The 19,257-nt window shown below is 44.1% G+C and overlaps 1 protein-coding gene across 6 annotated transcripts in view; it reads right to left on the minus strand.

Moving 5' to 3' along the window:
- KIF16B (kinesin family member 16B) overlaps nucleotides 1–19,257 on the minus strand; it is a 295,283-nt gene that overhangs the window by 52,347 nt on the left and 223,679 nt on the right. For all 6 annotated transcript variants that reach the window (XR_007150865.1, XM_047852576.1, XM_047852575.1 and 3 more), the window contains one exon: nucleotides 1,865–1,954. Coding sequence is in view for 5 of the 6 variants with exons in the window: in XM_047852576.1 (XP_047708532.1) it covers nucleotides 1,865–1,954 (90 nt within the window). In the remaining variant the exon portion in view is untranslated. The remainder of the gene's footprint in view (nucleotides 1–1,864; nucleotides 1,955–19,257) is intronic.

Raw genomic sequence — 19,257 nt, forward strand, 5'->3', positions numbered from 1 at the left:
TGCCCAACCCTGAAACAACCTTTATACTAAAATGCCCAACATCTTCTGCCCATTACATTTTATGGATATTTTTCCTAGAAGGCATGCAGCTCACTTAAGATGGTAACTGTCACATAGTGTGTGTGTACGTTAAGTGTTAGTTATTATATTTTCCTTGTTTATTGTCAGTGTGTCCCCATATGAATTCAGGATACGTAAGAGAAGACATTTTTGTTCTTGTCCACCACTCTATTACTAGAATGTATTAAATCTGCCTACATACAATGGTGCTGAACTAATGGCACTGAAAGAACAGATATGAAATAAATCCTGCAATGCATGATACACACGTATTATAATTGATATGATATACATACATTTGTAGCATTGGGGAAAACCTGCACATTATTAAAGCACTGGTGGAGTAACTTATAATTAAGCAGGTAATGAGCTGCAAAGCTCAATTTAAAAACAAGTCACTCTATACGGTAACATGTACATGATACTTCCAATTTTTATTGTCAATATTAACTTGGGACATGAAGAGTAATTGCAGAAACAAACTCAATAACTTGACTTTGATGCAGTTACTTCTGGAACTGAAGCCTCTTGAGGAACACTGAACTAAAATCCAAATTCACCACTTCTTCAGCTTTTAATTCACTGCTACCTAAGAGCTTAACAAGAGAATTTCGGATACCTCAATTCCCAGTACTCAAGGAAGCTTTTATTTATAAAAAGGAATTTCTCTTTATATTTATATCAGATAGGAAAGAGTAAGAGCCATGGAAAGGTTAAGGAAGCATTAGTTATTTGATGTGAGGGAAAAATGTCTGACTAAATTCTTTTCTAGGCTGTCATAAGAAACTATAAATAGTGTCGAAAAGCAATACTTAGTGAGAGCAGATATTAGACAACGACTACTGACTGATTTGCAGTCAGTTCAAACCAAAATTCCCAAAGAGTTGTGCAGATACAAGGCTTCCTTTAGTTCAAGTAAAAACACTCCCTCACTCACTCGCTCACTTGGAAGATACACATTAACTTTAAGAATACTTTTCTTTGTTAAGAAGGATTTTAGGGGCGCCTGGGTGGCTCAGTCAGTTAAGCGACCCACTTCAGCTCAGGTCACGATCTCACAGTCTATGAGTTTGAGCCCCGCGTCAGGCTCTGTGCTGACAGCTCACAGCCTGGAGCCTGCTTCGGATTCTGTGTCTCCTCTCTCTGCCCCTCCCCTGCTCATGCTCTCTGTCTCAAAAATAAATAAAAATACTAAAAAAAAAAAAAAAAAAAAAAGAAGGATTTTAAAAACTAGTCTTTGCCCAAAGAGGAAAAGATTAATAATGTATCAATACACTCTGGATATCTGATCAGATGTATGAAATACCCCCTTGCTTCTAGAGAATTCCATATTGACTATCTACCTCCCAACCATGTTTGATGGCAAATTAACCTTAAAGACCTAATTTCTCGTTAAGTGGAAGTCTAAGCATTGATATATCTTTTTTAAGAGAAAAAAAGGGCAAATCTATATTGAGGGATTTATTACTGTTTCATTTTAGTAGATCTTACCATTAAGAAGTTGTAAGTTTATTAAAATATTTGTTTAAAATTGGTAAAATGTATTAAAAGGGTAGAATTCATTTACTGTCACTTTACTATCACTTTCAAAATCCTGTGTTCAGAAAATGTTTAAATTGTGTAGAACAGAAATGAAACAAAGAACAAAAGTTAAAAAGCTACCTTTGACAGATGCGTAATTGCAACAAAACTCGGTGACACTTACAAGCTAATACCTAAAGGGAGGGGAGCGTGATAATGCAATCAGCTCATTTACTTTATAAAATAAATGTTCTTAATTGGAGATAATTATTTCATAACTTACCTCTGCATACTTTAACTTCAATGTTTTATGCATTTCTCGAAAGCGACTGTAGCGCCTGAATACGGTCCATGTCTCATCTAGGACAGTAATCTATTACCAGGAAAATCAAAATAAATCAGCATTAATTAGAGGGGAAAAAATGACTAGAATTAAAAAAAAATAATTTTAAAATTAACAAAAAGTGATTAGCATGTGAAATTTCTCCAGAACTGAAAACATTAATCTAGCTGCATAAATAAGACTTATAAATAATAAGTGTTCTCTACTTAAGGATGCATCTCTGGTTCCTAAATCTGTTTATAAGCAGCATGTGCCTATGTAAAATGAAAGACAGTCACCTCTTAATGGCTTATAAAAAGTGTCCCTTTACTCTCCACTCGGGTGGTAGAAAGTAAATCCCATAGGGTGACCTTTCTGTTATGGCACTGTGCCCATACAAAATGTCAGTGCAGGCTCCCACATGCCACCATAGTGGATAGGATGGGAAAAAATGAGAGAAGGAGAAGCCAAGAAGTAAAGGGAGGAGGAAAAGGAGGAAGAGAAGGTAGAAGGAGAAAGAGGACAAAGAAAGATGAGAAAAAAAAATCTGTAACTCAATTATTAGCATAAAAACATACAACATAGTTGGCTTTATTTTAGAGGAGGAATTCTCAGTCCAATCTTTAACTGGTAGTTGAACTTATAGTTCCTGTTGAATGTGCTAACTGGTACACATGCAAAGGTCCTGAGGCACATCAGCTCACATAATTAAGATCACGGTGACAAGGGGAGGCTGGTAGACACCACCAGCCTGGACAATCACAGGCTAACAAGTCTCAAATTCCTGTTACAGTTCCCACTTTTCTTCCTAGCTCTAGACCCATGTACCCGAGTTGGAGACATCATTCTTTAGATGTCACGCCATAGGAACTTCAAGGTCATGTTGTCTAAAACCAAACTCCACATGCTCTCTCTAGTCTCTAGTTCTTATCTGGTGTATTTTGCCACCATCAAGAAAGCCCTGTCAGACAGATGCTGAAGCCACACCTGATCCCCTCCTCCCCACCAATGTGACCAAGGTCCAACGAGTACTAGGTCTTGCTCTTTTTGCTTTGTAAACATTTCTTAGAGTTCTATCCTTCCATCCTCCACCATCATCACCATCTCACTCCGGGCCAGCGGGTCTCAGATGGCCTTTGCCAGGGCCTCCCCCAGTTGTCTGCATCCACATTTGCCCCCTCCAATCCCTTCTCTGCACAACTGCAAGGGCAGCTTTATTCCACACACTCCGCCCCCCTAAAGACCCTGTGGTAGTTTCATACTGCCATAGAAAAGAGCCCAAATTTTTAATTTTAAAGAGCCAAATTTAAAATTTTTAACCCACTGCCTGCAGCAGCCTCATTTCAAGCCTGCCCCCCCTTAGGTGTCTTCACTCCTGCATACTCCCTGAAAGCACATACTCTTTCCCACCGCAGGGCCCTCACATGGGTCTTATCCCTTTATGGGAAATCTTATCTTGCACATTACAGCAATGCCCTTCTCGAGCACTGTCATTCAACCTGACTCTCCCACATATAAACCACAGGGGATCAGTAGGAAGGGAGAAGCAATAGTGGGGAGAATACCCATGCGGGTAGCTTCGGGAGGAGTGAGTCTTGAGTCTCAGCCATTTGGTTCGCTCATTTCCCAAAGTGGCAAGTGAGATGATTTTAGGTTACAGGAGCATGTACTTTTACTTTTTAAAAAAAATGTTCAGCATTCTGGTTCTGTATTCATTATTTTCTTTTTTCTTTTTTTAATATGAAATTTATTGTCAAATTGGTTTCCATACAACACCCAGGGCTCATCCCAACAGGTGCCCTCCCCCATCACCCACTTTCCCCTCCTCCTACCCCCCATCAACCCTCAGTTTGTTCTCAGTTTTTAAGAGTCTCTTATGTTTTGGCTCCCTCCCTCTCTTTTTTTTTTTTTCCTTCCCCTCCCCCATGGTCTTCTGTTAAGCTTCTCAGGATCCACTTAAGAGTGAAAACATATGGTATCTGTCTTTCTCTGTATGACTTATTTTACTTAACATAACACTCTCCAGTTCCATCCACGTTGCTACAAAAGGCCATATACCTAGGGGCACTTGTATCCCAATGTTTGTGGCAGCACTTTGAACAATAATCAAATTATGGAAAGAGCCTAAATGTCCATCAACTGATGAACGGATAAAGAAATTGTGGTTTATATACACAATGGAATACTATGTGGCAATGAGAAAGAATGAAATATAGCCTTATGTATTCATTATTTTCAATGATTTTTTTTTAATTGTGGCGGGTTTCTTCTTATGAGTTCCCCCTAAAAAGTTATTTCTCTAAGGAAATAAAAAAGGTAAGTATATTTACAAAAAAATAAAAGACATTAAATTAAATAAAAACAGTACAGTTCTGCAGCTATAAGTTTTTAAAGCTGGTACGCAAGTCACCACACTGCTCCCTGTGGCTAACCTGGGGGAGGGGGAGCTTTCTCTCTGATCTCTCCTCTTCAATAGACCCCACTGAAGCACTGCCACCACAATCAGCATGGGTGTGAGGACTTCCTTAGGGTGAGAACACAGCAATACACTGCTCTGGCTGGATGCAAACCAGGTATCAAAGAGAGAACTGTAACAGGAGGGGCCACGATGCTGCCTACTTGTCAAGAGAACCCAGAACGTTAACGGGGCCACACTCAGGGCCTGGGAGCAGGAAGACGCTGGATGCTCACAGGTGAGACCTTGCTGGGTTGGGACTTTGAATTCCATAGGAAGTCATCAAAGAAGCCTAGAACTCCCTCATCCCTCAGTCTCTACTGCCCCCTGGCTCTCTGTTGAACTCCTAACCAGTCACCAGCAAAACACCCTAGATCCTTAGCCTCTTCCAGAAACATCCCCTTCATCCTCACTCTAACTGGAAACTGGCTCTCCCCTGAAGAATCACTTGGCCTGCAGTCCTCTCAAGTAGGGGCTATTTTCTGCTGGGATGTAGGAAGGCACTGTTGTTCTCCTACCCAACTTTCAAACCATCGTTCCTCTGTCCATTCTGAAATCCCTCCTCTGTGAAGCTCATGCCTTCCGATCTTGCGCTCCATCTTTCCTGCAGGGGCCGATGCACCTTAGTCACTTCTCCAACTCCCTGAAGGTCTTGGGCTCTGCTCACTGTCATCCACGCCAACACTATGGAACTGCTGTCATGAATCTTGTCCATTCCATTAACACACAGATGATCCTTCCGACACCATGACCTGGTCCTCGACCTCTGCCTTGTTCCTTCCTCACTCAACCTGGAAACCATGGGCAATCATGACCACCATTCCCTTGCATTCCACCTCAAACCTCTTCATCCTGCTCTTGAAATTCCCTGGACTAAGAACTAAACCATAGCCCTGGTGAAATGCAACATGGTCCTGCATCTGCCTAGTAGAATGTGGCTGAAGTAAAAAATGCCACCGAGTGGACTGACTGGTCTCATCTAAAAGTCACAGTCCACACTTTTCAGTCAGCCTGGAGGCCTCCCACCAGTCATACCTCATTTTCCAGTTCCATCCACTCTTCTCCTAGGTAAGTTTTTTAAAAGTCTACCCCATCTTTCTCCTCAAGCCTCCATCACTTCTCTCCTGGTCCTCAGTGGATAACCTTAATTCCAACTGCATTGAGAAAATGAAAGAAATCCAAAGAACATTTCCACAGGCACCCTCAAGCGAGTCTCCTCATTGCCACCATCTACCGTGTACCTCATGTTTTCCCCTGTTATCAGGCATGAGATATGGATCAGTGCTCCTGTTAAGGTCAAGCCCTCTTCTTAAAAACTGGATTCCATCCTCTTTTGCCTGCTGAAGGATACTGCAATACACAATTTTCTCTTCTCTATCCTGTACCAACACATTCCCATCCTGTACTAGATTACTCCCATCGGCATCTATACGAGCTCTTATGTCCGTCATCTTAAACTCCCACCTTGGCCTCCCTTTCCTTTCTAATTACCACTCCATTTCTATTCTTCCCATCATAACAAATCTCCTTGAAAGAGTTTATTCTTGATATCTTGATTTCTTTCTTACCATTATTCCTTGAATCCACTCCAATCTACACAGCATTCCACTCAAGCTACTCTTACCAAGGTCATCAACAACTTCCATATTTCCAATCCACTGGTTAATTCTTGGTCTTGATTATACTCCATGTATCAGCAGGATTTGATGTATCTGACAGGTCCTCCTTGCAGCACCTTTTTCATTTGGCTTCCAGATGGCTACACTCCCTTACCTTAGTTTTCTTTGCTGAGATTTCTTATCTTTGACCTCTAAACATCAATATGTCCCAGGGCTTTGTCCTTGAACATGTTTTATTTTCTACCTGCACTCACTCCTTTAATGATCTCATCCCCATCTCATAGCTTACATGTATATGCTGATGATTCCCTGGGTGCTCATATCTGTCCCCCGAAACCAGACTCGTATATCCTACTGCCTATTTGGATGTCGAATTGCATCTCAGACTTAACATGGCTGAACTTACCAAACTCATTCACCTTCCCACGTCCCCATCTCAGTAGATGACAATGCCACTCTTCTACCTGTTCAATCCCAAACCTCTGGCATCATCCTTGATGTTCCTCTTTCTCTCACAGCTCATATCCATTCAGTCAGCAAATCCTTTCCACCTACCTCCTAAATGTAATGAGACTCTGCCCAGTTCTCAACATGACCACCGCTCACATCTCAGTCTAAGCCACCACCCTCTCTTGTGTGGGTTATTTTTAAGAGCCTCCTAGTGGATCTCCTTGCTTCTGCTCTCCCCCAACCCCAACTTTCCCCTTCTCACACAGCGGCCAAAGCAATCTTGTCAAAAATGAAGTCAGATGGGGCCATTTCTTTGCCTGAAGTGGACATCCTTCCAAGCTGCCCCATATCACTCAGGGTGCAAATTCAAGTTCTTCAACTGACCTACAAGGATCGCTATGATTTGTCTCCTTCCCAGCATCATTTCCAACCACTCACTCCCTTGCTCATTCTGGTTTCCTCGCCTATCTGGAACATTTCAAATGTGCGACACAGAAGGTATGTTCTCGGGGACTTTTCATGAGATTTTTCCTCTTTCTGGAATACTCTTGCCACATGACTAGCTTCTTCACTTCCTTTAGGTCTTTGCTCAAAAGTCACCTTCTCATTTATACCTTCTCAGGATATACTATCTAAAACCACACCCCCTTTCCCATCTCCACACTACTTGCTCCTCTTCTCCAACTTATTGTTATACTAGGCACTACTCACTACCCACCACAGTATCTTGTTTTCTGTCTACCTTCTCCACTGGAATGTAAGCTCCAGGAGAGGTGGCACTTTTCGCTGGTTTTCACCGCACCTTAGAAGAGTACTTGGAATGTCACAGGCATCCTAAATGAAGAGCAGGAAGAGGGAGCTCCAAGGTGGACTTGTCTTACATATGCTCAGGCTCTTGGTGACAATGGGACAGCAATACTTCTTTCATCTCTCTGGGTGGAAGAGATGCCCTCAAGGAAGAATGAGGATAAAGATATGGTAAAGTGGGCACTTCGCTTCTGGGGCTTTGGCCTATGGTTTTTCTACCTTGTTTTCTCAGCTCATTAATGTGGGACCACCTTTTGAAATCTCTAATGAAATCTACCTCACCATCTGGGGGTTCATTCCCCTTTCCCACAGTGGACCCAGAAGAGTGCTTCTATAAGGGATACCAATGTCTCTAAAAAAACACACACACACACCAAATCCTGGGGAGGAGGTGACATGGCTAAGTAATTTCCTGGGCAGCAGAATCGAGAGCATTGGGCACCAGATAACAAGTCAACAAGGAGAGGACGGAGTCCTTGAGAGAATCCCCAGAAAGGTATCCAATGTACTTCCTTCCACTTTCTTGATATCAGCCCCCAGAGCTCACAGTGGGATGTGGGATGCTAACATGGTGGTGTGCAGAGCTGGGAGGGGACAGAGAAAAATGGCCCAATGTGCAGAGGCCTGTCCACAGCTTTATACATGTACTTCTTTGAACTGGGCTTGATAAGGTCCGTACAGGTGTCAGAGGCATCCCCGTTTTCACTGTGCTATGCTGGTGACTCCAAGAGTCCCACTATTAATAAAAAGGAAGGGGACTCTGTGGAACCATTAACACCGTATATACAATTTCTCCAAAGTGTTGAACAACGAAGATCATTATTGGCACATTCTGGGTAATGATTTATTTTATTGCCTATCTTACTTGATATTTTAATAAACTCAAGTCAACAAACCCACATACAGATCTGAATGACTTCAACCCTCGAGGTTTCAGTCTATAGTCTAAATCACTGGTTCTCAAAGTGTGATGTCTGACCAGCAGCACCAGCCTCACTGGGCAACTTGTTAGAAATGCAAGCTCGGACATTGTACCCATACTTATTTAATTAGGAACTCTGAGGTGGGGCCTGGCAACCTATGTTTTGTTTTGTTTTGTTTTAATTTATTTTTGAGAGACAGAGAGAGACTGAGCATGAATGGGGGAGGAGCAGAGAGAGAGGGAGACACAGAATCAGAAGCAGGCTCCAGGCTCCGAACTGTCAGCACAGAGCCCGATGCGGGGCTCAAACCGACAAATTGTGAGATTATGACCTGAGCTGAAGTCGGACACTTACCCGGCTGAGCCACCCAGGCGCCCCAAAACCCGTGTCTTAACAAACCTTTCAGGGGATTCAGGGTAAGCACCCATGCCATAAACTACTTGTAGTATTGCTGGTCCAGGATCAAAATATGGCGGCTGACTGGCCTCCCACCCTCTCTCAACGCCAAGGGCCCTTAGTATGGCATTCAGGGACTTTTCCAAGCTGACCGAATGCTACCTTTCTACCCTCAGCTCCCGGTGGATCAGAAATCTCACATTTCACACAGAATCTCACACTCAACACAGAAATATGATGTATTCATTGGTCTTTTGCAGGGTCTTTTTAATGGCCTCTCATAGTTCCATTCTATGACTAGAGAGCTTCTGTTCAGCCTCCAGAGCCACACCCAAACAAACCACAGTCCCTCCCTTGGCAGCTTCCTTCCTCCTCTTCTGTCCCTGGAAAAATTGTTCCCTTCTCTGTGATTTCTTAGTGGGTACTCAATGCTTAACCAGAGCACATATCACAGGATATCAGTTATATAATTAAAGTTGTACTAATTAACTTATAGAACTGGTATTGGTTATATGAATGCCTCTCTGCCCTATAGAATTTTAAGCCTTCTAAGGGAATGAGCCTTTGGCAATAATTGGGGTAGAAGTAGGAGAACTCTCACTGTAGAGATAAACATTTATTGAGCTACTACTATGTGCCGGACTGGTAGTTTGCTGAAAGATGTTCTTAAGATTATTTTGCTTTTCCAATCAGGTAAGAGTTCCAGGCTTGGCCCAGGGCAACCAAAATGGTGAACAAAGCCTGCCGCAATTGTGGCTCCACACAGTCTGTGCTGGTGGTTTCTTGGAGGTTCATCTGAATCAGATTATTTGAATGAGTCACACAATACTATACTTTCTTTTTTTAACTGCACGGAGAATATGGTGCCTTTTCAATGTGTCTGTACCCTAAGCTTACAGTGACATGTAGAGGGATTTCTAAATTAGCCAGGTTAAGTACAGGGATTGAAACAGTTCAAGCTTCCTACTTCATATATGAACCATCTAAATCTCCTCTTGTCTATCAACATGGAAAGAGGATGAAGACAAGGATGATGAAAAATTAAGGCCAGCCATGATCACCGCAGAAGTGGGTGGCAAGGGGACTGCATGTGTCATCTCTCCAAGGAAAATGTCAAACCCCTTCAAGATGAGGTTTGGACAAACTACACAAAAAGGAGAGATAATATATTAAAGTCCCATTTTGCCCCAAATTAAAATTGGGCATGAGATAAGGTGTTGATGCAGAGAAGGGACAGATCACTACAACAGATAAATCAGACCAAAATATTCGATTATTTTCTTCAGTGTTCAGAAAGCAGGGCATCATTACTGTGTATCTTTGAGGAGCAAATTCATTACTTCTCTCTCACTGAATGGTTCTGCTGATACAAATCCATCTTTCCTGGGCCATAAAATGATCAAGTGCAACTTAAACACCATAAACATGTCCACAAGATGAACTGCATTTACTTATAAACAATTCTCGATTGAGTGCTTTCCACAAATTTATGTTATATACATATTTTGCTGGTTTGAGAATTGCCGATTTTAAGATCTGTCATCAGTATATATTCCCTTGCATGTATCTATCTGTGTAAGGACGAGAATCTACAATTTTTCACCCAAAGAAAACTCTTCTAGCTGGCCTCCATGTAAATAGTTACTTGTGGAATTCTCTCAAACAACATTTTGAGGAGGTACCTGAAGTATGTAAAAATAAAATTCCTTCTACTTCGTAATAGTTTGGAGGAAATCGTCAAAATGCCAACCTAATATTTCCTAAAAGTTTTTATACTAAAACATTATACTAAAGTTTTGTCAGATTTTTGCAAAATATAGTCTTCAGCAACCCAACTGTGAACACGTTCAAGGGAACATGAACCTTCTTACAAACACTGGAATCTGTATGGTCGGAAGTGTTACTACATCAGACTTAATTAAAAGCTCAGACAACTGTCAAAATGGAACTAAACTGGAAGTGGAAAAAGAGGCCAGCACCTCACTAACCACAGCCTGCCCATCATCCTGTAACTCCTTGCTCTGGTCCACCTCTAAGATGGCCAAATCCTTCAAAGGGTTTCGAATGGGCACACTCGCCCTACGTTTGTGGAGTCCACTGTCTTCACTGGGATGCTCGTAACCTCTTCTGGTCTCTTAGCTCACCTCTTCCCTCTTGATCACTCCTCCTAGGCCCAGGCTGGATTCCAGGTCAGTCTTCCTGTCACTGGAGGACCAGCGAGGTGACCTCATTTCCCCAGCTCCCTGGACTTTTCTGGTGGGGCCACATTAGAATAACCCCCCCAAATCAGGCAGTCTAGGGTGCCCGCTTTCTCTCCTGTGTGCTGCCTCCCACAGAAAGCAGAAAGTATGAAATTTATGCTCTTTTGACTCAGCAGGGTCACTCCTACTTGGAAATCCTTCCAGATTACATTCTCTGCAAGGAGTATTTCAAAATTTTCTAGATTTCCAGTCCTCATGGACAGTGATAATATTTTCTGAGGTGATTAGGGTCACCCAAAACCACCTTCCTGAGCACATTTCAAACCCTCTCAAAATAATGCTGTTGCTACATTCATTCTCTGCCTCCCCATCCCCCACCAAACCTCTTCATCTTCACTTCATTGTTCCCACTCTCTACCTGAGAATCCCCCCCCCCACCCCAGCCTTCCAGCTTGGCCTCAGGTGTACTGCTTCCTCTTAGCACAGATCGTTGATCTCTGACTGCCCTCAGGCCTCTATCCTGCCTTTCTCACTGCCTCAAAAGCCCTCCCTCTCTTTTCCAACTCACTGAAATCCCCCCATCTGCCTTAGGTAAACAAAAATGCTATCTTCCTGACTCCCATTTTGCTTTGCATTGTTCTAGTTTTCTGCATGTTTCTCTCTCCCCCACTTCGTTGACCCTAAAGCACATGAACTGCTTACTCATCTTTTCTGTCCTTCAATATGTTGATAGTTCCATCATGGTCTTTAAAAAAAAAAAAAAAATGAACCACTACGTTACATGTTACATATGTTATGTACCGAATGAGTATTTATTAAATAATAAACAATGGAGACAGTGGAGCCCATGGTCTCTTTTTAATAAATACTTTAAAAATTTTTTTTAATTTTTATTTATTTTTGAGAGAGAGACAGAGAACAAGTGAGGGGGGGTGGGCAGAGAGAGAGAGAGAGAGAGAGACAGAGAGAGAGAGAGAGAGAATCTAAAGCAGGCTCCAGGCTCTAAGCTGTCAGCACAGAGCCCGATGCAGGGCTCAAACTCACGAACTGTGAGATCATGACCTGAGCCACCCAGGTGCACCTTAATACTTTTCTACTGCATTTTCCAATTCCCTTTCTCTCCTGCAATGTGGGCCGTGGAATGAACTGCATTTTAGTCTGTTTCTGACTTACCTGTAGCTGTTTCAAGTTTTTAGACATTATGCATTAGAGAAGATAAAGGGAGAGGGTAATGAATTGCAAAACAAAGAAAGACAAAAGGTCATTTATCAAATTCCTTTTGGAGAGAGGATTCTGCTGATTGAGAAGAAATACCGTGACAAAAGATTTAGGGTAAGGAGAGTGAGTGGGACAAGGAGAGTAGATGAAGACTCCCCCAAAACACATCAAGAAACAAAAGGTGGTCTCTAAGTTGCCTTTAAAGGGGTGGGTCCTAGTTAAACTTCAGAGCATTTGTTTCTGAACTTCAAGGTCCTTCAGGTATGTAAACTTGAAAAAAAAAAAAGGCCTAAGAAGTAGGCTTGAGCGGAATCTTCACTTAGCAAGGGGGCAGCAGCTGGAACTCCCAAAGGGTATCTGGGAAGCAGGAGTGGGAAGGCTGGTGAACATAATTTTGGAGAACATTATGTTTGGGAGAACATAATTAGCTAACAGGGTATTTTCAGTAATTTGCTCCGAGATGTGCAATGCACCTCCTTCTTTGGTTTCCCTGGGGAAATTTCAGGCAAGTTTAAACACCTTTCTGAGAAACCCAGAGGAGTGCTGAGCTCTGTAGCCAAGTGGACACAAAGGAAAAGACACTGTGTCAGCAACCACCCAGGAGGCAAGAGACTAGCTGCCATTTGAATCATGCCCATGAACTCTGTGTAACGAGATCCTGAACTGACCAGGCATCCCCCTGCATCACAGTGGTCCCATGAACCAAGAGGCTACCAACAATGGAAATTCGGTCTCCAGGGCACCTGAGTCAAGAAGTCAGGCCCCAGCAGGAGCACGGTCTTCAAGCCAGTGCACTGGGCAAGGAGAGAGGAGTCTATAATCCACTCCCAGATCTGCCCTGGCTGTTGGTGACATGGATGGGAGATGTATGGAGCTGGAGCATAAAGATTTCGGAAAGTAGGAGGCCCATGCCGAGGTAAGATCATTTGGCCTTCTATCCAGGAAACTCCCCAAACATCCTTCCGTGAAGATGCAGCACCAAGTACATGAAGTGCCCCAGAGCCCTTGGCTTCCAAACCTGCTTTCTCGCTGACCAAAGAATCAGCCTTCTGCAATAACTAGAAATTACAACCACTCGATGCTTCAGTTTCAGCACCCTCAAACTTGAGATAATTTTGGGGCGCCTGGGTGGCGCAGTCGGTTAAGCGTCCGACTTCAGCCAGGTCACGATCTCGCGGTCCGTGAGTTCGAGCCCCGCGTCAGGCTCTGGGCTGATGGCTCAGAGCCTGGAGCCTGTTTCTGATTCTGTGTCTCCCTCTCTCTCTGCCCCTCCCCCGTTCATGCTCTGTCTCTCTCTGTCCCAAAAATAAATAAACGTTGGAAAAAAAAAAAAACTTGAGATAATTTCGTTTATTTTAGTGTACACTAAAATACAAGATCATTACTAATAAGTACTTCTCCCTTCCCCTAACACCTCTGCAAAACCAGTGAGGAATAGGGGAAATTATTCTACTTTAAAATTGTGGGAAATTGCCTAACCAATTTTCCTTCCAATTACCGAGGTATTCAGAGGCAAAGACCAGAATGCAAATGCGCTGCCAGTCATCACTGGAGAATGGAATAGTGAAAAGCTCTGGATGAAGACAGACTCAGATCCTAACTTTAGTCTAGTCACTAATTAGCTGTGTGACCTGGGCTCCATTACACAACTCCTCCAGGCCTCAGTTTCTTCATCTGTGAAATGGGCTCAGGATACTAAACTACAGATGAATGAAAAACATGTGAAACAATTAGCAGGGTGTTTTAGCACCCAATAAATGGTAACTCCTAGCACTGTGATCACAGGTCTTTTCTTAGGCACCACTCAAAGGCAAGGGGTATCTTTGGATAGCAACTGCAAAAATGGGAGTGCAAACCATTTTATGATTTATTTATTTATTTTTATTTTATTTATTTATTTTTTTAAATTTTTTTTTTCAACGTTTATTTATTTTTGGGACAGAGAGAGACAGAGCATGAACGGGGGAGGGGCAGAGAGAGAGGGAGACACAGAATCGGAAACAGGCTCCAGGCTCTGAGCCATCAGCCCACAGCCTGACGTGGGGCTCGAACTCCCGGACCGCGAGATCGTGACCTGGCTGAAGTCGGACGCTTGACCGACTGCACCACCCAGGCGCCCCTATTTTTTTAAAGTTTATTTATTTATTGTGAGAGAGAGAAAGAGGGAGGGAGGGTCAGAGAGAGGGGAAGGGAGAGAGAATACCAAGCAAGGTACATACTGTCAACACAGAGCCCAACACAAGGCTCAAATCCACGAACTGTGAGATCATGACTCGAACTGAAACCCAGAGTCGGATGCTTAACCAACTGAGCCACTCAGCGACCCTCATTTTGTAATTTAAAAAAAAAAAAAAAAATTTTTTTTTTTTACTGTTCACGTATTTTTGAGAGAGAGATAGAGGCAGACAGACAGAGGGTGAGTGGGGGAGGGTCAAAGAGAGAGGGAGACACAGAATCTGAAGCAGGGTCCAGCCTCTGAACTGTCAGCACAGATCCTGACGCGGGGCTCAAACCCATGGAGCACAGGATCATGACCTGAGCTGAAGTCCAACACTTAATGGACTGAGCCGCCCAGGCACCCCTGTGATTTAGTTTAAAACCAATTTTATTCCAGGAGAGATGTTAAACCTCCCTCCCCAAATTCTAAAGTTTTGGAAGAAGAATTATTAATATATTCTTATAGGGAAAAAACAAACTTGAAATGAAAATTCAAGGCATGGCCAAACCAAGTTGACTGCTTTCCTTCTGCGCTTATGACTCAATCTCATTTCTTCTTTGCCATTTTTCATATGTGCAGCATTTATTTTGTGAAGGCAAACACAACTGCCCCAAGTGAAAGTGATATAAAAAGATGAGTTGCTCTGTGTGAAAATAAGGGAAGGGAAAAAGGTTTTGTCTTAATTTTTGTAGCGAAAGACAAAGTTCTCAAAAAGATGGGAAGGTGCTTTAAAAAATAGGATAAAATATGATTCTTCCAGTCCCAATGTTATTTCTTTGACTTGTTATTTGTGTTTGAAAATAACACACAAAGGGATCTAGATGGACCGCAGCTTATGCAACACTCCATTTGTCTCGACTATGCTAATACACATACAGGGAGAGAATCTATCAAGTTACTAATAAGCAGAGATTCAGATGCCAACACACAAATCCTTCTGAACATTTATATTCTATCAAGTTGGGAGTATTTCTGAAAGATGTATGTGTGCACAGTTTATCTAACAGACTGGAATGGTGCTTATTTCTGTTCTGCCAAATAAAGAAAAATTTCTCTGACTGTAAATGTGATTGCTCCAACTCTCAAAGTGCACATTTTCTGGGCATTTCCTCTCTTCATGCTCCCTGGCAGGTCTCTCCACCATCAAATTCTCCAGGTCTGTCAGAGCCTTCTTAATAGCCCCAATTTACAGAGGGCCTGTAACTTGGCCACAACTCGAGCTAAAAAATTAAAATGCACACAAAAATAGGTTTTGAAAGTAGGCAAGGATGTGGAAATGGCCCCCCATCCGGGGCAACACTAAAATATGGCATCGACTCCTAAAAAGAGCAGAAAGTAGTGAAATTTAGAAGGCACATTGGGGCACCCGGGTTGCTCAGTTGGCTGAGCATCCCAACTCTCAGTTTCAGCTCAGGCCCTGATTCCAGGGTTGTGGGATAGAGTCCTGCATGGGCTCCACAATGAACATCAACCCTGCTTGGGATTCATATTCTCTCTCTTTTCCCTTCTCCCTCTCTCCCTCCTGCCGCCCCTCTCCCCAACTTGCGCTCTCTCTCAACCTTAAATAAATAAATAAATAAATAAATAAGGCACATTAAAATGAGTAAGCAAAGGAACCAGTATGGATCTCCTCACTGGCCATGTGGCCTTGGGCAAATCGCTCATAATGGCCTAGTTCATTAAATGCAAGTAATACCCCCATCCTGGTATAGCTTCCACATTTGCGGACATGCCTGGCAAAGTGCCCGGGCTGAGGAAGATGCCTGATAGATGACGCTGTCCTCCCCTGAAGAGAGGCTGCAAACACAACTGCCTGAAGGGTTTAGCCAGGAACAAACCTCTGAGAGTCTCCGTGAGTACAGGGGTGTAAGACAGCAGACAGCGCAGGGGGAGTCTAAGTGCTACCTGAGCACTTACAGCTCTGCCACAGAGGACGGATGAAGCTCCTCAGAGGGGCTGAGCACTGCCAGTAAGTAAGCCAGCAGCTCAGGTGAGACAGGTAAATAAACCTCAGGATATGTGCCAGAACAGAGGGCAGGACACAGGCAGCTTTCCAGACACAAAAGAATGCATAAGATGTGCTAAATAAAGTCCTATAACCTATAAGGCATGCTGGAGACAGATGGGATAAATAAATACGATAGAACAGATAAAAGCATTACCTAGAGATACAAAGTAGTAGGTCATGATCAGGCAGCTCAGGGCCAACAGCTAATTCAGCCCTGAATGGACCACCGTTGACAAGAAGGACCCGGTCCCGTGCTGGGCCCACAAGCGCGCTACCCAAGAAGTGCAGGTGAAAACCAGGGGTGCTGAGCAGGGCACTGGCCAGGCACGTGGCCTTGGGGCAAATGCGCACTGGAGAGCAGAGCGGAAAGGCTCTGGGGCAGAGAGAGACAGGGCAGGTGAACACGGTATGACCCTGGGGTCAGGTAGTGTCCTCCGCCCACCTGCTCCCCTCTCCCTGTGTGTGTAAATGGACTTCATAAACTGTGTGATCAGAGACTCCATCTGGTCTGTGAGCCCTTCTGGGCAGTCGGGACTTGGCGTGTACTGTTCCCTCCGGTGATCTCCTCTGTGTCTGGGGGCAATGACGTCTGTGGCACAGTGGAGGCAAGAGCCTCAAACCAAGAGGAGCCGCCGGCTCACCCCAATCAGGCTTGCTCTTTGGGAAAACCGGCCCAGGGTTCCCACATGTTCTGATATTTTACAGAAACGTGACAAATTTGGATTTCCATGTCAGCTCTCCCAAGTTTGAAATGCTGAGAACTCACCGAAATATTTGAAAACCTGTTCAGGCAAAATAACGCATATCATACAGTGACAGTTCGCTTCCTCTCCCTTCATACCTTTGCACAGCTCTGTCTGGCCCAGGCCCCGAGGTCCCTGTCACGTGGCTCCTTCAGTCGTAAAAGCCAGAGGCCAGCTGCCTGAATTTTGCCTTTGGCTGCGTTTCAACTCCAGGGCAGCACTGACTGAGACTGGAAGAGGGGCTCACATACCTAAGCTCACGTGACAGGAAAGAAAACGACACCACAGACTGGGCACTCAGGAATCCCTCGCAGATGGTCTACAAGCTTGTGCTGGAAGGGTACCCACCCCAAGGGTACACCTTCCTGCTATCATTCCCCCCTGTGTCTCCTCTCCTTCTCAGGCCGCCGATCAGGAGTTACAGAAAACCAGGTGCATCTGGAAGCAAGAGGAGGTGACTGTTCCTGTGGTACCTTTAGCACAAATCACGTGACTGAAATTAGGAACGGTTTTGTTTCAGATGTTGTGTGTTTGAGGTAAAGTATGTAGTCCTGTGTTCCTTTGGTCCACAAGTGGACCAAAGTGATTCTGCCCCAAAAGGCTTACCTCCTGCCACCACACAAAAAGGGCAGAGCGCTGTCCTTCTCTGAACAGCATGGGTGGGTATGACTAGGGTGCCAGGTGGCCAGAGGGCTCCTTAGAAGATACGACTCTACAACAGGTGCTTCCTGAGCAAGGGGCTGGCGTGCTCAGGTGACCAGCATAATGTCCAGCAGGTGGACAGTGGGTAGAGGGCTACCTCTCTGTGCAGAACGGAACCTCTCTGTGGGTGCTGGAGACTGCTGGAGCCAGGATGTGCGTGAGCTGGCACGCTGGAGGGTAGGGTGGAAAGGCAGCGGGGAGGCAGAACGCACTGGCTTTCTTGCACTTAGACACAGTCCAGAAGCATGATTTGCCTGTACTTGCACTGGACCATGAGAGAAGCAGCCACATCATTAGGAAAACAGTGGGTGGGATGGCTATTCAATGACTGAATCCACCAGCACAGTCGGAGCACAGGGAGCCCGTGGGGCGCTGTTTACAAAGGGCACAAGGACACAAAATCCCGAAGCTCCACAAGGGCTCTGACCAGTAAGAACACCCGGTGATGGACTTGTGTGTGTCACATTGTTAAGTGATCTCTCCTGGGTGGGTGACCATTATCAGTCAGAGCCTTTGGGAGGGCTGGGGACTCAGCAAGGAGGGCCCAAAGGAAGACCATCTATAAACATGACAGTGACTGAAAGAAAACAATGTGACTGCCGCTGTGACCTCTGCAGTGAAGGGAGGAAACCAGGTGACAGGACAGAGAGTGGGGGGAAGGGGAACAACAAGGCAGAAGTCGCGGCTCTAGGAAGACAGAAAACAATCTCTTGTAAAGATTACCTACAGGTTTTACAGGAATAAAGACTCTTAGGAAACAAAATATTAAAAAAAATACACCAGTGTTGGCTTATTTCTTTATATTACCATGTTAATATGTAAATTAAAGGGCAGAGAATTTAAAACGATGCTGGAAACACAAGGTTATTTCTATAACATAAGAGTATGCCAGCCTCCGTGAGACTTAACCACAGATTTCCCAGGCCGGTGTTTTGCATCCTACTGAAATCTAATTTAAAAATTAAATTCTATCCACCCTGGTCCTGGCTGACTGAAAATGGCAAGTATAACGCAGTGTAATTGATTTCCTGTATCAATCACTGAAAAGCATTTGAAGCAGGAGTTTTAAGATGACTGCTGGAGTCCAGTTAGTGGTATAACCTGTGACAGCTGCGGTTTAGAGCAAGCACGTATTGTACCAGTACATTCTGCTGACCAGCGGGTGACATTCAACACCATTCAGCACAGAATGTGCTCTTCTCCAAGAGTAGCTAGACTAGCACGCCCACAGCTCTCTGCCCGCCTGTGACATCAGTCTGCAGGCCGTACATCTCTTGCAGTACACGTGTACACAGTCCCAGAAGGATGTGCTATTGCGACCTGCTGGAAGGCATAACCACAATGGTGATGGGAACCAAGGCCCTCGCCCCGGGTCTCCCAGGCATGTGTCCTTCAAGGATGAGCAAAATAAGTGGGTGGCAAGGGGTGTGAAGGGAGTGCATCATGGAGATCACAGCTTTCTGTATTGTCAAGTAAGGACATTAAGACAAATACCATTCCACAAATCATGATATATCTATACAATGGGAGGCTATTTAGTCATAAAAAACCAAAAACCAAAAAACAAATTACTGTTCTACTCAGCTATATGGATGGATCTCCAAAACATCACGC

This window comes from Prionailurus viverrinus, chromosome A3 (genome assembly GCF_022837055.1).
Source record: "Prionailurus viverrinus isolate Anna chromosome A3, UM_Priviv_1.0, whole genome shotgun sequence".
Taxonomy (NCBI): Eukaryota; Metazoa; Chordata; class Mammalia; order Carnivora; family Felidae; genus Prionailurus; species Prionailurus viverrinus.